The sequence below is a fragment of the Oryzias melastigma genome, linkage group LG14, assembly GCF_002922805.2.
Source record: "Oryzias melastigma strain HK-1 linkage group LG14, ASM292280v2, whole genome shotgun sequence".
Classification (NCBI taxonomy): domain Eukaryota; kingdom Metazoa; phylum Chordata; class Actinopteri; order Beloniformes; family Adrianichthyidae; genus Oryzias; species Oryzias melastigma.
Genome location: NC_050525.1, coordinates 869,257 through 893,479, shown reverse-complemented (window position 1 = coordinate 893,479; position 24,223 = coordinate 869,257). Strand labels below are relative to the sequence as shown.

The window sequence follows — 24,223 nt, the reverse complement described above, 5'->3', positions numbered from 1 at the left end:
AAAATATTGTAAACGTCCAAAGACTTACTCTGACCGTAAAATGTTTTAGTGGAAGGGACGTGTTATCTCACCTTGCGTGATCAGGTAGTCGTTACAGATTGGGGTGCGACAGGTCCCCCTCAAACTGGACATAGGACCAGTGCTGCAGTACCACCTTAAAAACGCTTTTGGACTGTCCTGAGTCAAATTTCTAACACTACTTTTAATCGTAGTTGTAGTTATTTTAGAATTTGATAACTCTTCTTGGAGTTACACAATGAGAGTATTAACTTGTTCACTATATTTGAGTGAACTGGACGTACTCTTGTATATAGGTACTTTTTCCCCCTCCCCCATGGCACTCACTCTGTTGTCATGACGACACATTTCCTTGGTTACCCAAAGCATGTCTGTGTTTGAGAGTGGATTTTATGTGAATGGCACTTGTGTAGGTTCCAGATGCTGTGTGTCTGTCTGTAAGCTTCACTTCTGCTTAACAAAGAATTTGCATCTTTGAACCATGATGGAATAGTGGTGTTTATTAGCAGAAATAAACCCAGACTTCACTTTTCTCATTAAGTTATATCAGTGACCACAGTATTTTCTTTTTTTAATTTCTAATTAAATATTACACAGTATTGCCACATATTTAGACATGATCTGAAACTGTATGTCAAGCTTACAGGTGCAACTGTTAAAACTCACTGAAAACTTCAGTAATGTTCAGCAGAATCCACGTTTTTATGAAATGTGGTTTGTTTCAGTGTTTCCTGAAAATCTACTGGACTTTTAGTACCTGGACCTTTTCCTTTGTTGTTCTTTTTCAACCGTCTGAGTGATGGCAGATGGTTTGATCCCTGCTATTTGCTCATATTGTGCAAATAAATCGTCTTTTTTTAGGTTCTTGTTCAGAGCACCGTAGAATCCAGAGCTGCCTCTCTGAACAGTCAAACAACTGTTTTTTTCTTCCTTTCTTTCTTTCCACTCAGTTTGTATTACAGGCACATAAACACAAGCTAATTTATATATTGTTTTTAAAGGAGGAGTTTCTCAGAGGTTTGAGTTAAACTTCAACAGTAAATATTCAGAATCTGGATTTCTGAGGGATGTCAAACCCAAGCGTTCCTCCATACAGGAAAGAGCCTCTTCCTCCAGGTTAAAGCTGTTTTTCAGCAAAGTAAGGCTAGGTTTCATCAGGAAGTAGTCCTATTGTTTTCTCCAGTTGCTATTATGATGCTGAATAAAAAGTGTTCCCTCGTTTAACACTCGCTTACCACTGCCGTTGTATTCTTAAACCACCAAATGGTTCCTGTGTCAGCAGTTCACCGCCCGTTCAGGGGAGGGGTCAAATGCTGAGAACAAATGTCACACAGCTCAGTGTGTGACAACTAATGGGACTTTAACTTTTAACCAAAAATAACGATAGGTGAAATTCACAAAGTAGAATACCAGATGATTTAAGACTATAAAACTCCTCACTACACACTTTCTTCACTTTTTTCCGACAGACATGATCATTTTCACATGTTTCTCTCTTGTATAAACTCTCAAAGTTTCAAGCATTCATAGAAAACTTAGTCCAATGTTATAATGTCACAAAGATTTGTGTAGATTTTGCAAACTGAAGTCATTCTGTAAAGAGGGACAAGATGAAGAGGAGATTGGCAGTTCTCTATAGCCAATCAGGATGCTGAGCACAGTGGGCTGTAAAAAAAAAACAAAGAAGTGCAAAATAACACTGAAAAAAAATCTGTGAAACTGCGAAAGGTGAACCGTGCTACGGCAAGGGACCACTATTGCTTTATGTTTATGTTTATCCATTTTGTTTTTTCCTCATTATATCTGATCAAAATGGAAGTTAGCCACACAAACATTTTTTTTTCCTGTGGACTTTTTCTGGCTGGCCAACTTTTGCTCCGTGGGCCCCCACCTACTTGACATAAGAATGCAGAGGGCAGAGGACAAGTATATTTTATGTCAGCAGGTTTAGAAAAACTTGTTTGTGTTGTTAATTCATCAAACCCTGTGAGCTGCCAGTTGGGTGTCTGGGAGGTATTTAGTCGTGACTGCTGACTTTTTTGTGGGTAAATGAAATTAAACAGCTCTTACAATAAAACAATGCTGGCCCCAGCTGGTCAATATTTGAAAAATGTCATCCTAGCTCTGTTTTAGTCTTTCAATCCAGTGTTGTTCCACTTCACATGTGGCTTTGATTACTGCCTCCAGCTCTGCCAATCGGCAGCTTTTCATGTGAATTAACACAGCAGCTGGAGACCACAGCGTCTTTACCAGAGTACTTCATATCAAGTTAAGAGACTCTCCTCTGATTTGGTGTTTTCAAATCCCCATAAGTAGTCATTTTCTGTTGATGTCAGTAGCATCATCTCCCTCCTCTGTGATGTAAAGGATTGTTTTTCCGCGGGTATGTTTCTCTCGTGTCCCCCGATGACAGCTTTCATTAACAAGGCCGGGGAAAGGTAATGCGGGCGGGGTGTTCATTCTGTCATGTTATAATCTTTGTCATCTGGCCAGAGTTTTCTTTTCATAATGAAGCATTTGTGATGAGCCAATGCTTGTTTTCTCAGAGGCCACATAAACACTTCATTTCTTTTGTTAAAGGGGACAGAGGGGCTAACAAACAATTGCTTAAATAAATAATTCTTTTATTTTCTCTTGTTTAAATTGTGCCTTAAGGGTATCAGGCATTTTAAAAATGGAACACAAGTCTTGAAATTAATAGTTTAAAGTATGGGTGGGCACATTTTTTTGACTTGTGGGCCACAAAGGGTTCTAAAGGGCTGAACCAGGACAGAACATTTTTTTATTTCAAAACCGGGACTTTAGTTATCATCTTAGAGCCATGTGCACCGATGGCTTGATGTACCCCGTGTAAACTGCAAACTTAAAGAAAATGAAAAAAAAATCAAACAACACCATATGGATGCACAGTAACTTTCTGCAGCTAAATAAAAGGTCAGTGTATTTGTAGTGCGCCATCTGTGGGGAGACTCCAGTATTACAGGGACAATAAAACATTATTTTTTTACATGGACGCAGCCGTATTTGAGCCAGACATTGTAAGTAAGCAGTGATTGGTCTGAGTCAACGTTTCTATGGCAACCACTCAAGCCAATCAGGAGTGAGCTTGTTGGAACTCCACACTCCTACAACTTGACAGTGGTCTCGGGGGAATCTTTCAAACGTTTAGAATGTTCAACGTTGAACCCTCTAGCATCACATACTTTTATTGAGGCATTTGATTGGTCAGTTTATAACTTGAATAACGAATTACAGAAAAAAATTGGATTATCATAAATGAGTAAAAAAAATGTCAGAGCTAGAGTGATTATCCTGACAAATAGCATGACTGAGTAAAAGCTGTTTATTTCTCTGTCTATAGCATTTTCTTGTCCCATTGGTTCTTCCTGTTTGGAACATGTTTTATTTTAGTGAGGTTGGAAGGTTACTTCTAAGACAAATAAATAAAGTTACATTTTTATTTATATAAATATTTGAAGATGCACTCAAATAAATTACTATAGAGAATGTTTTATGTTAGCTGGACAGGTGAGTACTAAATACTCAGTTCGTCCTCCCCAGTTTCCTCTTTGTGGGATGTTGTTAACTTGAGTCTACTTTCCTGCTGGAGCCCTTTAAGAGTTATGGATGAAAGATTCTTGATTCAGTCTGTCTATGCTTGTAGCACAGTATTGGCTCTACAGACAACTGAAAGACTAAGATCATTCAGGTTTGATCCTGGGAAAGATTTTATATACACTTTTTAAAAAAAAGGTAAATAAACTACATGGTGTCAAACTACTTGGGCTTTTGTGTGAGCTTTAGTAACCAGGTTACATTCTGCTTTCTCAATTAACTAGGTTTCCTACATGTTGTGTAAACAGGAAACCTAGTTTGTGGAAATGAAATCCTGTCAGGGAAGCATGGCTGCTCTGGCATGTAAACACAGTAACTAGATTTCCCCACTGGTTTGTCCATGAGTAAAATTACAAGTCAAAGCCAGCAGACACTCGGAACTTAACTTTCAGCAGGGACAAGCCCTAATTTGTCCCGCAACTTGAAAATAGATTTTTCCCCAAAAGCAGGTTTCCTTTTAGCACAGATAAACACAGTGATTATCTTTGCTGCTGGAAAGAACGGCTTCAATATAATTAGAAGATTGCAGCTGGCAATCATTTATGGCATCTTAATGCTGTCAATAAAACAATGCAATCAACACAATGATTGCTGGTGTAATTGTCATTTTGTAGCCAAAACTTTTTAAGCTAATATGTTATTTTTAATATTGTTTGCTAAAATAAACAAACAACAAAGCATATAGCTGTAGCATTTTTAGATCTGGGATTTTTGTGATTTTTTTTTTTTTTTTTCTTTTGACAAAACAAAAAAACCTTTTGATTTTCCTGCCTTTCACGTTTGGATTCATTCAATGCCATGTTAAACCAATTTTAAGCCAAAAACGTGTCAGCCAGGTTATAGACTCTAGCTATAGGAACCCCTTGTTCGGAAACCATTTACTCCTGCTAAATGAGCAGTAATATACAGATACAAATCCAAGAACTGCTTCTATATTACACGAGTGATGCTTTGTGAAGCTTCAGCTGCATTTCTTACATATTTGTTTGTTTCTGCAACACAGTTCCACGTTTGAGGACCAATGAGCTGCTGGAGTTCTCCTGTAAGATCAACTGTCACGTCGTATCTTTTCAGTCAACCTTAAATGTACTACAAATAGCAAAAGGTGCTCAGTTATCCCCATTTCTTTTTTCTGCAGATAGAGCCATTCATTCATTTTGTAAGTGGCTCGTTTCTGTGAATTGGGGGTTTGAAAGGCCTGATTTTATCTGCGTTTTCCTCAGGCCTTTATTTAACTTCAGCGATGGCTTTTCTCCAGCTCATTAGAGACTTACAAACCACACATTCAACCCTACAAGCTTCCTCGTGCTGAATTACTGGAAAAATCTTTGCACTTGGCTTCTGAAAGTCTGCGAGTGTGTGGAAAAAAATGAAACCACACAATTGAGATTTCTTTCTTGTTCTCCTCCTCTCTCCTTCATTCCTAATCTGATTTGGTCAATAGAGACTAGGGTCACATTTGAGAAGAATCCGTTTGCTCTTGAACTTTTGGTGTGAACACACTACTTTATGAAATTGTAACAAACAGTTCATCTTTTGTTGGGACAGACTTGACCTTTTGTCGTTTCCCTGAAAGTAGACAGTGTCCTCACTTAAAAGAAGGGAACTTAACTGATTGTGTTTTTTTGTATTCCTGCTGCTTGTGGAAGCTGACAGCAGCTGGAGAGGAAGTAAAAAAAAAGGATTCTATTGGTTGAGTAGGAAAGCCAATGACATGCTCTGATCATTAAACCCACTGGACCAAAGATCAAGTTCAGAACGAGCTTTAGTCCCTCATATGTTTCAAGTTGGTTTTAGTTTTAATATAAATAAACGGAGAATTCATAATTTCCTTTGTTGCTGTTGTTGGAGAGATCAAACCGAATTGGAGTGAACTATGTTTTATGGTCAGTCACTGATCCATTAGTGAAAAGTCTATTTGTATTTAATTACAGCCATTTCAGTTCCAGTTAGTGCAATCTTTCAGCAGCAAAAACGATGTTTTAACACCCTTAACACGATGCAGGGTCACAGTTGAACAAACCCAGATGACCAGAGAATGCTCTGGGCACTCCAAAGTAAACCGGACACAGCTTCTACTCTTTCAGTACCGTGACAAGTTTAATTTTGAAGCTCTAAGCCAATGAAAGGCAGAGCAGAGGGTTTATCTTATTTTCCTTTTCTGTTTTGTTTATTGCGCTGTTATGCTGCTCGCCATTCTTTTTCTCCCCTTTTCAACAAGTTCCTTTTCATGTTCTGTTATATTTGCTGAACATGGCATTTCCCAGACTAATTTGTTTACAGTCAAATTTGTCACTTGCCATCCACAGCTGGAGACTGTTAGTTTGAATTTACGTTTATACCCAAGCTGGCTCATTACAGTAATTTCCTTTTTTCATAAACAGAGTATCACTTGAGAGTTCCTTTGGGAAATGACCCCATTTTTCCTTTGTTACTGAATTGGACTTAAATCAAGAGTTTTATGTTTCGACTTTTTTAGAGTTCCCATAGGTTGGTGAAATCTTGTCATGTTTCATTTTCCTTGGACTTCTTATTTTTCTTCTTTAATTGGACTACCTACAGTGGGGCTATTCAATTACAGATTTAGTTGGGCCAGATTTTCAGTTGTCAAAATGACGTTGGGCCAAAAATCGTTTGGTAAAACGTGTGGAAGCAGGACTCTGGTGGGTGGGGCCCGGGGAACGGCTGAGGGACTGGTCTCTGGCTGGGCTTGGACTTGCACACTCTGTTCCAGTGCTTCTCTGCTTGTTGGCGCTGCAGTGGCCCATCCGGCTTTGGTCTGGGTGGCAGGTGTCAGGTTGTCCTGTCGGTAGATTCCCTAAGTCTGCTTCTCCGTGCGGGCGTCCTTTGGGTCCTGAATTCCTCGAGTGGGGGGTGACTGGGCTCCTCAAGGAAAAACTATGTAAAATAATGTTATTCAATAACTTTGGGTGAAAACGTTTTTGTTTGAAGGGTTGATGAGCTGTGTGCTATTAAAGGTATCCAAAATATGGCCAGCAGAATCTGGCATTGACATTTGTTTACAGAGAAAAACGATACAGCTCTAAATCACGCTTATCTTATGAAATTATGTGGATCTGCAACCTATTGCTCCAGATCCACATGTGTCTCTTTTATCTCTCCTTGGTGGATGCATTGACAATCGTAAAATAAGTCAGAGAGACTGCTGACCCAGCCATGTCGACCATCACCTCCAACTAAGGCCATGTCCACACGTAGGTATTTCTACAAACGCATATCTGCTGACCTCCGTTTCATAAAAAGTGTTGCGTCCACACATGATCGTTTTAAAATAATTCCATCCACACGTCCCCGCATACTTCCGCTCTTGGACGCAGTTATGACCTTGCCAGAACAGCAGTTGACAGTGTTTCCATTAACTCTGAAATTTTGCAAGTTGGAAATTCGATAATAAATCCTCCTAATGGAAACACCACAATTTCGAAAAAACTCGCATTTTTCGAAAAAAAAAAAGTTTTTGCGCTTAGAGGAGGTGGTTTTTGGGAAGTATCAAAACAGACATTTTTCGCAAAACTGTTTTGGAAAACAGTAGATGTTCCTCTTAGTGTGTCTGTCCTGAGCTCAACACGCGGACGGCAGCAGAGCTCTAACAGCTTCACAGCTTCATCTGCAGCTACACTTCTGCAGCTTGGAGCCTGAAGATGCTGAAGTCTCGTTTGAGGAAAAGCACGAGTGGAGGGACAGAAACTTAAATGCATCTCGTCGTGTTATTAAACAGAAAAAGGTCCAGTAACTTACTTGCTTGAATGGTTATTCATTTAAAAACCACTGAACAGGTTTCTCACCTGAGACTGTCAATAGACTCTGAGCTGCACGCACTCTCCAGACAGAGCTGTGACGTCACTGCAATGCTCCTTTTTTAGTGAATCAAATAAAAAAATACTTCTTCTCATTCATCATCGTGTTTTTAATGACTTATCGCGTGAGTTGGTTTGTGCTTTATCACAAAATGATGATTTAATGGAAACAGGGTCATTTCCAAACATTGTTTTTTTCAAAATTCCTAGAATTTAGATAAAGTTTTGCGCAAATGTATAATGGAAATGCAGCTAGTACTGACGTGTGTGGATTAATTGTCGCAAAAAGTGACGTTTAAAAACATAAATCACCGGTTATTCATGTCCACACGCAGACGCAGAACCGGAGTTTTCCAAAATCTTCACTTTGGCCGGAGTTTTCCAAAAGCACCGTTCTCAGTGACTGAAACCTCCGGTTTTGTGTGGATGATAGACCAAAACGTATAGAAATATATTCGTTTTAGCAGATACCCGCCTACGTGTGGACAAGGCCTAATGGCTGCCTAACCCAAACTACCTAAAGAAAACAAATAAACAAAGCCTGAAAACTAAGACTACCAAGGTCCAACCCCAAACTAAAATAACAAAACCCAGCAGTGGAAGACTGATGTAAGAAAAATAAAATAGCAATTTTTAATGTAGCAATTACTTAATTAGCATTTATTTAATTTAGATTAGTTAAATGTATAAATTGATGTCTGAGGTTCACATAGATGATAAACTATGTAGGTTTTTACATCCTGTTGACCTGAAGACGTCTTGTTTGTTCAACTCTACCTCCAGAATGAACAGATTTTATATGCAAAGAAAAACTTTGGTAAAAAGTTTGATCTTTTATGAGTTAAAAATAGATATTATCTTATGCTGCACAACATTGGTTACTAGCTGTTCAGAGCTGCACTGAGATGATCCTGTTTGGCACAGAGCAGCTTTTATTTTGAAAAGAAGTAATAAAAGAAATCACATTTTGAGAGATGCTAGTTTGTTTTTATATTTTTGCTTTTGTTTGTGCCAAAAATAGGAATAATTTATATTTATTATTATAAAAAAAAAAGGAGGTCATGAATGCAAATCCAAATTTCTTAAAGGCTAAAATAAGACTTTGTGGCTCCTTCAGGGTTTTGATCAGTAGAAAATGAGCCCAAATGGCTCTTTTACTGTTAAAGGTTGCTGACCCCCGGTTAGGCACACTTTACAACACAGCAAATTCTTTTTTGAAAGGTTAAAAAAGGAAGTGCTTCCTGTTCGTTGGTGTGGTGATTGTTATATGTTTAAGACCCACTCCAATGAAAATCGAGTTTTTGGCTTTTTAACTTGTTTTTGTAGCAAGTTTTTGAAAATGGAGGACGCAAATAAAGAAAATAAAGCTTAAAATTTTAGTTTTGAGTATTTTTTCATTCAAATCATCTGACAGAAAAAATGCTTTTAGAAACATCTTGCAGCAGTGAAGTAAGTGTTATAATATCTTCCATGTATCTTAAACAACATAAACAGTCAAGGCATCTATCAAGTAGCGATGAGGCTAAAAGACAGCTTCTCCATGCAATGGGAACGTCTAGTTTATGAACACATTTTTGGACAAGCATTGAATGAAATGTGACGCCCGTCAAAGGGGCAGCGAACTTGAATTTGACACATGAATCGCATTTGGTGTCAAATGCGATGTTAAGTCAGGCTCTTTGAATTTGTTCATAAATGTTGGACTTTTCTCTTAAAAGTGCGACTTGTACTCTAGAGCAACTTATATATGTTTTTTCCTTCTTCATTATGCGTTTTTTGGCTCCTGTGATTTATACTCCGGAGCGTCATGTAGTCCAAGAAATATGGTATATTTTTCTACTCAGCTGTGGTAGAAAACCAGCTCATTTTACAATTAAGGTTTTATTTCTACCATGTAAATTTACTATGATTTTTTTATGTGTGATATCACTTAAAGAAAGTATTCATATTTGACTCACAAGAAAGACAATGAATCAAGTATGTTGAAACTGCAGTAAACTGCTGACTTCTTCCTAGAACGTGGTAAACTGTTGTACTCCTTCAGTTCTTTTTGTCTCAAGCCACATTTTATGGCTTCTGTGAGCTTTGTTCGCCTTTATAAAGAGGCTGTAGAATGTAGGGAATGAGACTTCCTGAAAGTCATGCAGGATTAATGACGCTCCTACTTGCCTTTGCTCCAGCCAGAAAGTTGATCCCAGAGTTGTGACTTCAAAAACAGAGTGAGTTTTAGTCGGTGTCGAGTTACGGGGCTTAGCTTGGGTCTTCCAGTGATGGGGGTCATTAGCCCTGAAGGCCAGAGCTGCTCTCTTTAGGCTCCAGAACTCCCAATAGGTGTCGCTGTGGAACACCAGACTCGCAGACCGCCACATTTGACTTGCCACAATCACAGCATGCAGGTCCACCTCCCACCCTCTCTGCAACGAGGGTCGCATAAGACTAAGTTTAGGCTCTTGCCACCGGTGGTCTTCATAACTGAATTTCCTATTCATCTCACACTGCCTTTCCCATAATTATGTAAATCTCATGACCGAATTTGGCAGCAATATGATCCCGAGCAAAATGTAACAGCAAGTAATGTGACTGAGCAATCTGGTTTGAGTTATAGCTGCATTTGAACTGGACTCGGGCGCAGTTTGCACGCCACACCTGCATTACATTACCCAATGGAGGGGATGGAGAGGAAGAAGCTGGAGGGGTTGATGTGGAAATCCACTGGAGCTGGAGGATGGTGAATGCAGTAAAAAAATCGCTATGCAACACTGAGACATATTTTATTTACTTTTGTTTGACATGGAAGGAATTCATGAAATAACATGAATTGGGTTTCAACTGCTCACTTTATTTCTATTATTTACCTTACAGGGAGTTGTTACTTTTTGTAACCTTTAAAAGTTGTTGTAGGGTTTAAGTTTTCTATGCTTTTTTTCAGCCTAGCTTATTTTTAGTCTACTCTTTTTACCTTCTTTTTGCTTTTTTCATTTACTTTTTAAGCTAATTACACACTGACCTTTGAAGGATTTAGGAACAGAAAACCACACAGAAGCCCCAGCCCGTTCAGAGCACGTTGTCAGCGCGACTAGTGAACTGATAATGACTCTTTAGAGATCTTTCCAGAGCCACCAATGTTCCAGGACAATCTGTGTCTTAAAACAAGAGCAAACATTCTAAAAATGTGTGATATTTGACCTGGCCAACCTCTGCAGTCCACATCTTGTGACAGTCAGCTCTTTCCAAAAAGAGAGTCAATGACTGATTACAATGGTTTCTAATTTAATCGCTGTCATTTAAGACATTTCTTTTCTTTGTTGAGTATGTTTAAAGCATGCACTCTCTCTGTTTCATTCAGTGTACTCTGTTTTTGTGTTTTTATTTGATGCACGTTATTTTCATTACATTTTTTTTGGCATTTCTTTTCCACTTTGAATTACATCTAATGAAACTGTATTCACTGGGATCCATCACACCATCCATCCTCATGTCCTCCTTCTCTACATCCATGAACCTCCTCTTTGGTCTTCCTCTTTCCTAGCAGCTCCAACCTCAGCATCCTTTCACCAACATCCTCACTGTTCCTCCTCTCACCATCCAAACATCTCATCTGCTTCCTTGTACTTAACATCTACCATGATCTGTTCCTCTGATGGATTAATCCCTGATCCATCCTGGTCTCTCCCAAAGAGAACCTCAACATCTTCATCTCAGCTACCTCCAGCTCTGCTTCCTGTCTCTGCATCAGAGCCTCTGTCTGTAAGGGATAGGGCGTTGTAGGTGATCCAGGTTGATAAACTAAAAGAATGAAGAACCTGTGACTTTCATAAAGCACACATGGTATACTGTTACATTTCAGCAGACAGCTTTTAACACTTATGTACATTTCAGAGCCTTTGAAAGTCCCTACTGTTCTTGTAAGATACACCGCCCTGTCTGCAGTGTTCCACAGAATCAAGGACGATGACACCTAAAGCCTGAAGCCCAGACTTCATGTGGTTTTCATTAGGCGCCATCAGAACACAGTTATAAATATAATACACAGACCATTTCTACTTTCATGCAAAGGATTAATTCAATTAGTGGACAGCTCTTTATATATATATCTGCGGATATACATATATCCGCAGATATATATAAACCACCCGCGGAAGGTGAGAGGGACGTTGTTGTATATATGTGTATATGTATTTATATATATATATATATACATGTATATTTAGCCTTTGTCTGAAAGTTTAAATTAAATAATTGAACAATACACTTTAAATCTTTGAGACCTAAATACAATCAAATCCACATGCACAGACCTGCAGTCCATTAGAAAAACTATTCAGTCATGTTTTAGTAAGGTGTAAAGTTACTGTGAGGCCTGTAGAGCTTCAGTAGGTCATGGTTTGATTCTGCCGCTGTGTAAAACACTGCCAGCTTTTTTTCTCCTCCACGATGACTAATACAGGTTTTAGTCTGTATGGCATTTAATTGAACTAATTCAATCATTTCATATTATCCCCAGTTTATCTGTGAACGTAAATTAAGACTTTTCACAGGTCAAGTTTGAGGCAGCAATAATTCTTCACTCAATTCCAAAGTTGGTTGAAAGATTTCTTTTCGTGGCGACCAAGTGCCTGTAGTGTTTATGACTTCAAGAGTGGACGGTATTGACTGTGGCTTGTAGTCAAGGTCAGAATGCTGCTTTGAGCTGAAAGGAAGTGAATTTCTGTTCTGAATGGATGATATGACCTTAGCCAGACTCAAACAAACGTCTTTGTATATTTATGGAGACACATGAAAGGCTGCAGCAATCAGTCAAGTTGGATTTCATATTCCGCGCTCTACCACATGATTGTTGAGGTTTAGAACCACAGTTGTGCCATATGAGCCCTTGTGAAGCTGTAAATACACAATTTGAAAACACCAGAACACATTGTCACAAGTATAATTATACATGTGAACTGAAAACAGAGCGAGGACTTAAAAATATCGGAGTGTTATTTTAACATATTCTCAGTACACCAAACTTTTCCCCGTCCATCTGCAGCTGCTTTGTGAGCGTCATGGTCAACATTTCATTGTATTGAATTTAGTGGATGAATGAAGGCTGAGTTTCATTATGTGCCCAGGCTAGACCAGATGGGCGAATCATTGATGTGCTGCACCACAGCAGGAATAACCAACTGTTTCAAATCCACCGCTGAGCTAGAAAGAGCTTCTTTGAGGGGCGTTTCCATAGATGAGGTCTGATAAAGTTGTTGGAGCTGAAGAGCATCAAAACATTTTTTAAGGTTTTTCTTTGGTTTAGGGTAGCATTTCAATACTCTGTCAAAGATTTTTAATCGAACCAGAAACCTTGGACAGATGACGACGTAATATGAAGATTTATGAAGTGCTAACTGTGGATTTGCACCCACAGTCTCGGAGTGGACGTTCAGCCAGTGAACATGAGATGCTTTTCTCTCTCATTTTAAAAGCATTCAGGAAGTGATTTCTGTGATCATTTGATTGGTTTTAGTAGCCTTAGGGCGATGAAACGTCAATCTATCCTGAAAAATTCTATGAACCAGAAACGCATAAAGCTTGTTTGAACAAATGAGGCAATAGTAATTATTTGATGTAAAAAATCAGTTGCCATTTGGATATTTCCTATTTTTTTATTTTAAAACCAAGGGTGATTTCAGTCCACTTTGAAGAGGTTCAGCATCCTGTGATCTTCCTTCAGTACCACTGAGAATATGAGTGAAAGAAGACATTGAAATGGCATTGGTTTAGACATCTGTACATTTGCTTTTTTACAACTTTAAATTGAAGTGGACCAATGAAATGACATTCGGTGTATGAATGAGTCTCTCCTTGATTCAAACCTCTATCCAGGTGCCAGTGCCTCATATGTATCTCTGTTTTGCAAGTGGCTTGTTAAACTTGATTTAATGCAGTAAGAATATTTTTTATTTCCCTTTTATATCAAAAATAACCTGAAGGAAGCAAAAATTATTCAGTCATAATCCAAGGTCATTATTGGGTCATTATTGTTTTTGTGTTGAGCAGTTTTTGGATAAATGCTGGGATGATGTCAGCCTGTTTGTAATGTAAGTAAGGTTGTTTCACTTTTGGTAGGAGATTCTTTTTGCACATAAAATCTTGATGACAGCTGAATAGAACTCCATCCAAGTTTGGGCACCCCAAACTTGGATGGATTAGACTTTTCTGCACTTATCCAGACGCTCAACAATACAATGCATATCCGTTATTCATTCCCTCCTCATTCATAGGGTAAACCACTGATGTATCCACAGCTGCTCTGGGGCAGACTGACAGAGGCATGGCTGGTAGTTTGTGCCTACGGCTCCTCTGAGCCTCGCCGGGACATTCATACACTTTCACACACCAGTGAAGCCACACTGGAGGCAGGGAGGGTGAGGTGTCTTCCCCAAGGACACAACGACAGTTGACTGGGGGGACCGAGGTTCACACCGTCGATCCCCCGACCTGCTCAGCTTCCTGAGCCGCTGTTGCCCCGTTTTTGGAACTCAGATGATGGAACAGAGCAAAGTGTTGCTTGTGAGGCTGATGATGATGGGATTAAGTGTGTGTGTGTTGTCCTCATGTGTGTCATTAATTTGAACAATTCATTCAATTTTAGGGTTAACTACATGTGAAATTCACTTTTTATTCACCTGATTTTATTTCAGTATATAATGTTCTTAATGACATTATTTAAGTATAAAAAAGAAGTATTTTGGCTGTTATTTACAGAATTCAGGCATTCTATTATTGTGGCTGCTGCATTCAGCTTGTGTGCTATCTGCAGCAAAATACTCGTGGTTGTAGCACAATTACATAAAAAAAAGAAAATATGGTTTAATGTGGTAAAATGCATTTAAAGTGTCAAAGTAGACTTTTTAAATTGAGGTTACAGACAACATAGACTGACAATAAATGCAACAACCCATCACAGCATCAGTGTGTTGAACAAAGGAAACACTTAAGACAAAGTTTTACATGTAAATAAATCAATGGTGGTTATAAGAGCTGTTTGCATTCTCTGCTGCTATCATCAAAGATAGAACTTGTATTCAAATGTGAACGAAATTACAGTAAGATCTTGGCTGCAGAAGGCATGAACTTCATTTTGGACCACGTGACTCTATTAAACTCTTTCCAAATGGCTCCAGAAGGACACCCAATACCCAAACGCTGCTCTAATGAGCCCAGAGGCTTTTGCTCATGGAGCATTTTATAGCTTTTTTCTTTAATGGGATGTGTAAAAAGCCTTCGATGTGAGATTTAAATAATGTGACCACCTATTATAGACCAAATACATATAACTTAAGTGGAAATGTAGCTATGCCAGATTGGTAGGAATCAATGTTCCGTGGCTCTGGTTTTATAGACGTGTCGGAGGTGTCTTGGAAAGCCGAGTGTGTAGTTGCCATAGTGTTACTATTTTAATGTCAGTTTTTTTTATTGATTTTTAATCTTTTAATTCACTAAACTGATCTCACTTCATGAAAATATTGTGAATCCCAGACCTCCTGTCTTTAATGAAAGCAAAGAGAAAGCTCGACGTGGTCTGAAAGAGTTTCCTGTGTGACTCATTTACTACACTGAAAGCAGGAACCGAGGAGGACACTCCTCTCCACCACATCATCAGCAATCAAGCTCAACCTTTTAGCAGCCCGCCTACATTTGGGCTTAATCTGACGGTGATTAGTAATGACAAATTAAGGGAAACTTTAATATGCAGCATAAGCAAAATCATGTTTGTTTAGCCTCTGTACAGGGCTTGGGGCAAACAATAAGGTTTGGCCAAATGATTGGTGGCGTGTACTGTAAACTGCCTGTTTCCTGCTGGCTGGAGTCGGCTTCACTTGTTTGTGGTTGGTCATGGCTTCAGTGGATTGGCAGCCAATGCATGTCTGGCTTTTGGGTCTTACTGGTGCCAAATCCTGCTTTCATTCCAACTTGATAGCCCTACAGATGTTTCAATAGTTCAGAATGTGAGGATCACCCAGACACGAAGGCACGAACAGCATCATTTTTACAATGTCGGAGGCGTCCACACCCTGCCTCATCACGTCCTGTCGTCCTTCAGCAGTCCTCAGGTGAAATTTCTCGCCAAGATCTGGATGGCTTTTCCAAAGACCTTGCAGCCGCTTTTGAAAGTTCACATCCACAAACATACGCATGCAGAAGAGTTGAGCTTTCATCAGGAGGATGTTGGAATGAGAAACTGGAAATGACAAGCCCTGTTTGCATGCAGGCTGAATCTGAGCAATGTATGTCATCTGGTTGCTGTCATTGGAACCCTGATTGATTCTGCATGCTGTTTTGTGTGCTCCAGAGTAAAAACGTTGTGTTTTATTTAATGTCAGCTCAGCTCACTGCCCTTATAGCAGTTACAACACACTCACAAGGAACAGTTTGGGTTTACAGACCAGAATCTAAACCTTTCCACTCATCTGTTTGTTTCCATCTTTAAATCAAAGCTTTCAGTTGGCGCCAACTGCTGCAAATGACACCCAGCTTTTTACCATTAAGCTGCCTTGCACATTTCTTCCTCTTTTACCACATTCTCCTCTCTTCCAGATTGACTTAGCCGGGTCACTAATGTTTGTGTTTGTCTGAAGTGAGTGGAGAAGATGGGAGAAGCCTGACATGTGCATATTTGACAGCCAGCATCCAGTATAAATGGCTTAGTGAGTTAAGGGGAATGAATACCACATATATACATATGAAGCACATTCTGACAAATAACGTTAATGTGGTTTCCATGAGGAAGGACCAGACAAATTCATGAATATTGATTGTCTGACTGGCTGGGAACTGGGTCAACCAGGGAGTTGCTTGTTTAATTTATTCCAAATTACTACTCTACTAGATCCATGTGTTGAGCTGATATTCCTGCCCGGACACTGAGCGATCCTCAGCTCCACTTAGATAACCACCATGGGCTGGATTTCACAAAATCTACAAGATGTTCCACATTCCTAAACATTTAGCGTGCTGCTCCGAGTTTAAACAATACTAGTTGAAGTCACATTTTGCTTACTTCTTGACAAAGAATGCACTAACTGTGTGTAGCAAACGTTGCTTACTTTCTCTAATGCCTCTCATGTTTATTCTTTGCTGATCAGCGAATCATAATTAGAGCTCTCTAGACCAGAACGTCAAGATTTTGTTAAGATTTGATTTCCCAACATCTGGCAGCAGAAAAAGCCATCTTTATCCTCTGTTTTTATTTTTTTAAAGGGGGGCATTAACAAGCTGTTCTGTTATTGAATCTGGGCCGCTGTTGCAAATCCCAAAAACCAAACTTCTCCAGAACTCTGAATGGAACACTTGTTGTTCTTTGGGTTTTGAACCTTTCGCCACCAGATGTTTTTTGTGGTGACCCTCTTACCCGGATCTCACAGTCTGTGCTGCTTCCCTGACAGATGTTGGCCATTTGGACACCGAGAAGACATGCAGACATGAATGCTTTATTATGTGTCATAAGGAATGAAGTTTAGTCATTATGTTGGCAGAATCTTGTTCTGAGTGATTGATCCAGAAGCAGAGTCCACATCCCATTTAGTCTCAATGGTTTTACGCTGCCCTTCTTAACATTATTTAAGACTAATGAGAGGAAGCTTGCCAACAGGGAGCTTTAAAGCTCATCAGTGCCCTTTCTGTAATAAAACACACGCTGCCTCTCATTATTTAGCATTAGGGTTTTTCCTTATTTACTGAGTTAAAGCTTTGAGAATTTAAGTGCAAATGTTGCTGCAGAAACAATGAGATTTTGTCTAAAACATCCTAAATGAAGAGCATGCTCTCTTCAGCTGACCTGGCAAACCCCCTGTCTAAAAATAATCCAACTCGGTGCTTTAAAATTAGCAGTTAAATCTTTTTCATGTGCCTGCATAGTGCCATAGCGCCCTGAACCAGAGACGAGCAGAGCTGCTGGTTAAGATGAGAAAAGGCGCTCCTATAATTCTTATATTGTTGATGTTGTCCTGGCATTTTAAATTCCCCAGCACCTCGTTTGATTCAATACCAAAGATACTATTTATTGTTTGGAGACCCACTCAAATAAACACTGTGTTTTAGGTGTTTTTAACATCTTCTTCTGCCATTTTCTGATACACATACATAAAACTAAGCTTAAAGGGGCCATACTATGAAAAAACAACTCTTTGAGCTTTTATGATATTTGTTTTGATTGATATTTAGTTTTTTGGGGTGTGAGGGGCTGTAAGCTAGCAGGACAGAGTGTAAACAGATTGATGATGGGAAATGGGGGCAGGCTTACTCCATAAACTCCTGCCGCTCTGCAGAAATTACGTCCCAGGAAACAACAGTTTTTTGTTTTTTTGCTAAAAGCGACATCATCATTATTAATAAATCTATCAAACATAATTTACTTTGAAATGTATTGTATTTTAGTTGCTGTGCCATAAATAAAAGAGCAGAAATTCTTGTTGAGTGGACTTTTGTGGTGGTGTGTAACTCATCTGCTGAATGGAAGAGTATGGAGGGGGGTGTTGCCGTGGCACCCAAGTGGAAACCAAACAGCTGTCAGGCAGTGCAGGCAGCATGGCTGTGTCGGGCCTGTGGGATATGGGCTGGACGTGTGACATGATGCTTCTCTGCTGTTCTTGCACCAAAGTTAAATAAACTCCCCAGGACTCGAGCTGGCATTGCTGTGCTAGAACTCAGCTGTTGGAAACAAAGCTGGAGCTCTGAGGTGGCTTTGTTGTTTTTTGTCATCTTCCACATTTCTTCTGTCATTATGGAATAAAGATCTGTCATGGAGGGAAGTTTCAAAGCCACATTTAATGACAGGTCTACTGGAAGGACTTGCAGAGATCCTGGGAGAATTCTCTGAGGTTTTCTGCCATGCGACTTGCTCCATTCCTTCTACATGTTTTCACAGATGTCTTTTCTTGCCTCTTGCATCTAATACTGTCTTTCAGCATAACTTACTCATTATTAACTATCAGGAGGTAGTGCCCGTCGTCTAGATTAGATGTTTTCTGAAGGGAGAGTGCGTGGACCTCAGACTTCTTCTGTTAGTGATATTTCTTTCCTCTCTAAACATAAAGTGCGTACAGGTCAAAGTGATGTTGGTCTGGCATATGTGTGGTCTAGAAAGATGTAATGTGTTGTTTTAGGCTTGTGCTACAGTTTGTCTTCCCATGTCTTGCAGCTGAGATATCAGCATGGCCTGACCACTCCAGACCTGCAGCAGACTCTGCCCAACTTGAAGAACTTCCTGGAACAAGGCTTGATGGTGCGATGGTAAGAAGTGCATACACAAACATACATGTTTCACTCTATAGATAAGATTTGTACATTTTACTTTTTGTATTTTTAAAAACTATTATACATTCTAGTTTGAATGGAACCTTTCAATGCAAGTAATGTATGAAGATTTCCTTCCTTGAAGTTAAAACAGAACCTCATGACATCCATCTTAAAACAATAAATACTCTAACAATGAAGTCTCTAAAGTTTAACTCGTCCTGTGTGAAAAGCTTCGTTTAAATCGGTTTAAATATGTCAGTGTTTCTAAGAGCTTCATAACCGTTAACTTAAAAAATAATATTCTTTTGCTTATTTATCGTATGTTCCATTATGAATAACTTCATGTAAGTTCTTTCTTGGATGAAAAATTCAATGTTTTTACTTTTTGTTAGTTTACTATTTATAGTAATTTAGATTTTCTGCAATTGAACAGTGTCGTTCTTCACTTTTTACAGTAAACAGAGATGTGATCAGCAGTAGTAATCCTTTTAAAACTTGTTCACATTTCATATTAACATTTGACAGAACAGAAAGAAAGTCTGAGTATAATCTGACCGTGTTCGGTTATTAGTCAACAAACTGATCAAATCTCAGGGTCGTTTTCACTACGTTTTCATTTCAGCGCAGCAAATGTAGTCTTTCTTTTTTCATGCTGTGTGCAATAATATAAATCACCAGTTAATCAAGGCTGATGACTGTTCTGATTGGTCCTTGTTTGTCCCAACGGTGCTCATGTCCCGCCCAAAACAGTATGAGACCCAGATCCTTACCTGCAGCAGGTAAAGGACCTGGATGGCTGAAACGTCCAGACCACCTGTGTCCACTCCGATCAGCATGAGCCCGCTCGCTCACACAGTGTAACGCTAACAGAGAGTTTACTGTCTCTTTTATTTAACTGCTAACAGCAGAGTTAGCCTCTGAGCTAGCTGTCACTCAGAACTTACCGGTCGTTCTGTAACTTCAAGAGGAGGATGAAGTTGGTCATTGTTGAATCTCTGTTGGTAATCCTTTTATCGCATGTTCTGCAAACTGTAAGTAGTATTTTGTTGACAACCTCAAAATTTTTATACCAGAACTAATAACAACGATCAGGAACTAGTGCTGAGTTTGATTGACAGATTCTTTGGCCCTCCCATTACTATTTGATTGGTTGTACTGTCGGATTAAACCAACTGATCCTAATTTGACTGGATATTATGTCAAAGATGCTCACACAGACGCACACACACCCCGACACACACACCCCGACACACACACACAGACACACACACACAGACACACACACCCCGACACACACACACAGAGACACAAACACAGAGACACAAACACAGAGACACCAGGACGCTCACACTGTGGGTGTGGTCTCAGAGGTCACGCAGTCTGTTTTTCAAGATGTTTTCTTAAAATTATTTTTGATATTCTTTTGATGTTCTTTTTTTTCTAATCTATTTCTTCCTTTTTCTAGATTTATATATATATATTCAATCTCATTTCTTGATGTGTTTTTAGCACTAAAAAAATGAAGACGAGGATCACCCTTTTTTTAATTGAATGATTGTGCTTCTATAGTTTTTATGATAAAATCTGTATTATAAATGATGTATACATCTTCCACTTTGAATTAATTTAACTCTTCAACTGGTTGAACTATTAACGTAAATCCAACGGATTCTGAAGGCGGAGAAAACCATCTTTGCGCTGACATGCACCGTTTTACTGCTGTAGAGTAATCCACTGGAGTTAATTGCATAAAGGGTCAGAGAGTTACAGTAATTCAAAGAGTATGGGCTATTTCTTGTCCGCCGGCGACAGCTCAGGCGTGAAACGTTGAAACAGGATATTTGAAGTTCACTCTGCTTTGGAAATGGCCGAGCATCGAGCTTTCACTCATTCATTTGTTCAATAAAACATTAAAAGAGAAGAAAACACATTCTTAATTACAGCTTAAGCCATATAGTTTAAAATATACCGTACTACACATGTCATAAAGTATGCTGGCACAGGACATTTTGATCTTTTTCAGATTGTTATAAGTGTTAAAATAGATTTTTAAAGTAAGATTGATCTGATAAGAAAATCATTGCGATGTGCAGCGCTCTGTTTAAAGGCTTGACATGTTTTTAGGGAGTAAGTGAAGTTAAATATGCTGTGCCTTTAAGGCTAGATCTTCCTTCCTTGTCATCTGTAAATCATTTTTGACTAAATTTATGCCTCATATGACTTGGAGCGATACCTCTGTCTTTTCTTCCGCTGTTTTTTGGCCTGTAAGTAACCCTCACTAAAAGCTGGAAGTTGGTATGCATCAAACTTCAGCTCCAGTGCCCTATAAAAGACAAAGCTGGCTTTGATCTCCCTTGATATACAAAGGTCAGCAAAGGGGAAAACTTGTATTGCACACATTAATTGTATAATCTTTTGTTTTGAAAGGAAAGAAGCCTTGAAAAGCCCAAGCTCTGAAATCAGCACTCCATCAGCCCATCTGCCTAATAGAAAGTGGAAGGGCCCAAAGATATGAGAGGAAAACAAGGTCCACTTAGCCTTAAGCTCTGTGTGTGTATGCAAGTGTTCACTTAATGCTTTCAAAATGGAACTGTAAGTTTTACTCAGTGGTTTGCCACAGCCACACTTGTGCATGACAGAGACACCACAGGGACAGACGCTGCTCTGGAAACTTCAGGCCTTCAGCCAAAACAAGAGGGAAACACAAACATCACTTTACCCCCAAAAAATAAGGAGGCACAGTCATAGAGCACAGAAATACTGTTGTATTATAATCATTTTTTTATCAAGCCAACATTTAACAATCAAATGCTTTCATAGCAGCATTATAAGATAGTAGGCCTGTGAAAGTTACCGTGTTAATATTTATCAAGGTCCTGCTGTGCAGCTTTGACATCAGGGTCATAAAACAAACTTGTTTGAGATTTTTTAAAATTAAAGAGATAATGTGGCATTTATTTGTAGTTCGACAAAAGGGATCTTTGATTTTAACAAATAGGCGGGAATTGAGCGTGCAGCAAGTGCACGCACAAAACGGCACCGTCTATTAAACATCCAAAGAGGAAACCAACCATTATTTTATTTTGGGATGGGGACCAACATGAATATTCTAGAACAGGGGTGTCAAACTCAATCACTAAAACTCAAACTCAATAGCTAAACTTTAAAATATTAAAAAAAAAAATGGAATAAAAGCCTAAATTATCCAAAACAGCTAGTGTGTAAATATTAGCCTAACTCCAAAACAGCCCAAAAAAAAACTTTAAAAAAAATTAAAAGTTACCCAAAACAGCTAGCATATAGCTCAAATATTAGCTAAACTCAAAAACAGCTTAAAAATCTTAGCAAATCCCAAAATAGTCCATAAAGCTAGCAGAATACCCATTTTTAGACGTTAAAATCTTAACTTTTTAACATAATTCTGAATAATAAAAAGGCAGAAAAATTATTCCAAAATAAATCAACTTAAACATTAAATAACTTTCAATATTTTACTCTCATAAGTTATAAAATCAGCACTAGATAACATCGGGCCATTAAGAACAATAAAATAAAATTACCTGGAGGGCCAGATCCGGCCCTCGGGCCTTGACTTTGACACGTGTTCTTGAACCATGAGCATCGGCGTTGCGTAAAGCTTACTGAAACTCAGTGGTTCACCGTGAAAGTCTCGCCCGCCTGTTACGAGAAGTTCAGAGCAGACAGACAAGCCTCCTGCTAAGAGCAGATTCAAGCCGAGCAGGACACCTGAAATCCAGCTGGATCAAACTAAAAAAAAACTATTATTTTCCAGAGATACCATAAGGACAATTTATGAAAAAAAGAAAAAGCTTTAAAAAATAATTAAATAAACAACAGAATTCCAGGGAAAATGTCAAATGGAAAGCAGAAATTCGTATTCTTTGGGCTGCCTGGAAGCTGAAACCACATAAGAAAGATCTCATCATGGAGCTGTGAGCTCTGTGATGTTCCTCTATTAACAGAATATATGTGGCCCAAATGTGGCTCAATGAGCCGCTTTTCTCCCTCACAATCTACTGGAATGATCGTGTTCACGCTTGAAAAGTTAAAGAATGTCAAAGACTTTGTGTTTAAGCCTCATTTGCGACGCCTCAGGTATTAAAGGGTTAAATAAGAGAGAAAAGTGTGAAAATCTTCATGTCTGAAAAAAGTGCATACAGTGTGTGGTGAGGAGTTTTGCAGCCTTAAAGTAACCTTCATTGTACTTCTCTGATCTCATCTATCGGCAGTTACATTCAGAGCATGATTCTGTATCTCATCATTGATTACAGTTTTGATCAGAAATTGGGAACAAATTCATAAAATGGGAAATAGACAGTAAAATCTGTCTTCATTTCTGAGGTGCAAGGCTTTAAATTCAACTTGAGGAAATTAGCTTGTAATTACGTTTCAGTCTTTTTTTTATTCAAATAAATCATTGTAAGTCAGAAACAGACGAGGTAGGGCTGGGTTGACAAAATCAATCGATTTAAGCTTAATAGACTAATAATCGATCCATAAAAATACAGATTGATTTAGCACATAAAGTTAAAGTCTGCTAACGTTTAATGGAATTCCCCATAGGATGGCTAATGCTAACACTTGGGTGACTAAATGAACATCTTCATAAACTCACAGACATTCATTTTACAAACTCTTAAGGAAATATTTTTAAAGTAACTTTGGTCTAAAGCATCGTTTTTGCTCCTACTTTCTTCTACTTCTGGAATCAATCAATCAATCAATCAAGATACTTTATTAATCCCCTGGGGGGAAATTCATTGTTTTTCAGTACAACCAAGAGTTCAAGGTTCACTGCGGAAGCGTCCACTGAGCGGCGCCCCTTATTAATTAGTTATGAATAAGGTGTACTCCTACAGCGCGATCACCACCTAGTGGTCAAACTGAAACGTCCTCCAGGAGAAGCAGAACAATGTTTACAATGTTAATGATCTGAACATTTTAGTTAGAACTTCTCCTTTAGAGAATCCATGTAACACTGGATGATTTTAACAATCTCAGTATTTCACTGATACATTTACAGGATGTGAACTGCATCAGATCAATATAGATATTTTCAAATTATATAATAGAATATTAATGTATTTCTAAACAAATGTATATAAATGTGTAAACTCAAAATTGAATTGAATTAGGAGGATCAAAGATTGAAAAAAAAATCTGTATTGAATCGAATCGTTTCGGGAAATGATAACCGATACCCAGCCCTAGACCAAAAAAATGCAGTTCTAAAAATATTGTATTTGTAACGTTGAGAATACACTGAGGGGGCCACAAGCTCCATTCTTTTACACAAATAGATCCATGAACATCTTTGTTTTCTTCGTCTGAGCTGGAATCTGGATCCGAACGACTGGATAGAAATGATACTGATCACTATTTTAGTTCCACCGGTAACGTTAGGTTGGGGATGTGAGGGGCTGTAAGCTAGTGGGAGAGTGTCAACAAAGCGAATGGGAGTGAGAGGGGGTTACTTC

The 24,223-nt window shown here is 38.7% G+C and overlaps 1 protein-coding gene across 2 annotated transcripts in view; it reads left to right on the top strand.

Annotated features, from left to right (window-relative positions):
- The window catches only part of uvrag (UV radiation resistance associated gene), a gene marked incomplete in the record, with an annotated part of 124,105 nt that overhangs the window by 97,036 nt on the left and 2,846 nt on the right, over nucleotides 1-24,223 (top strand). For both annotated transcript variants that reach the window (XM_024266216.2, XM_024266217.2), the window contains 1 exon segment: nucleotides 18,628-18,719. In XM_024266216.2, coding sequence (XP_024121984.1) covers nucleotides 18,628-18,719 — 92 coding nt within the window.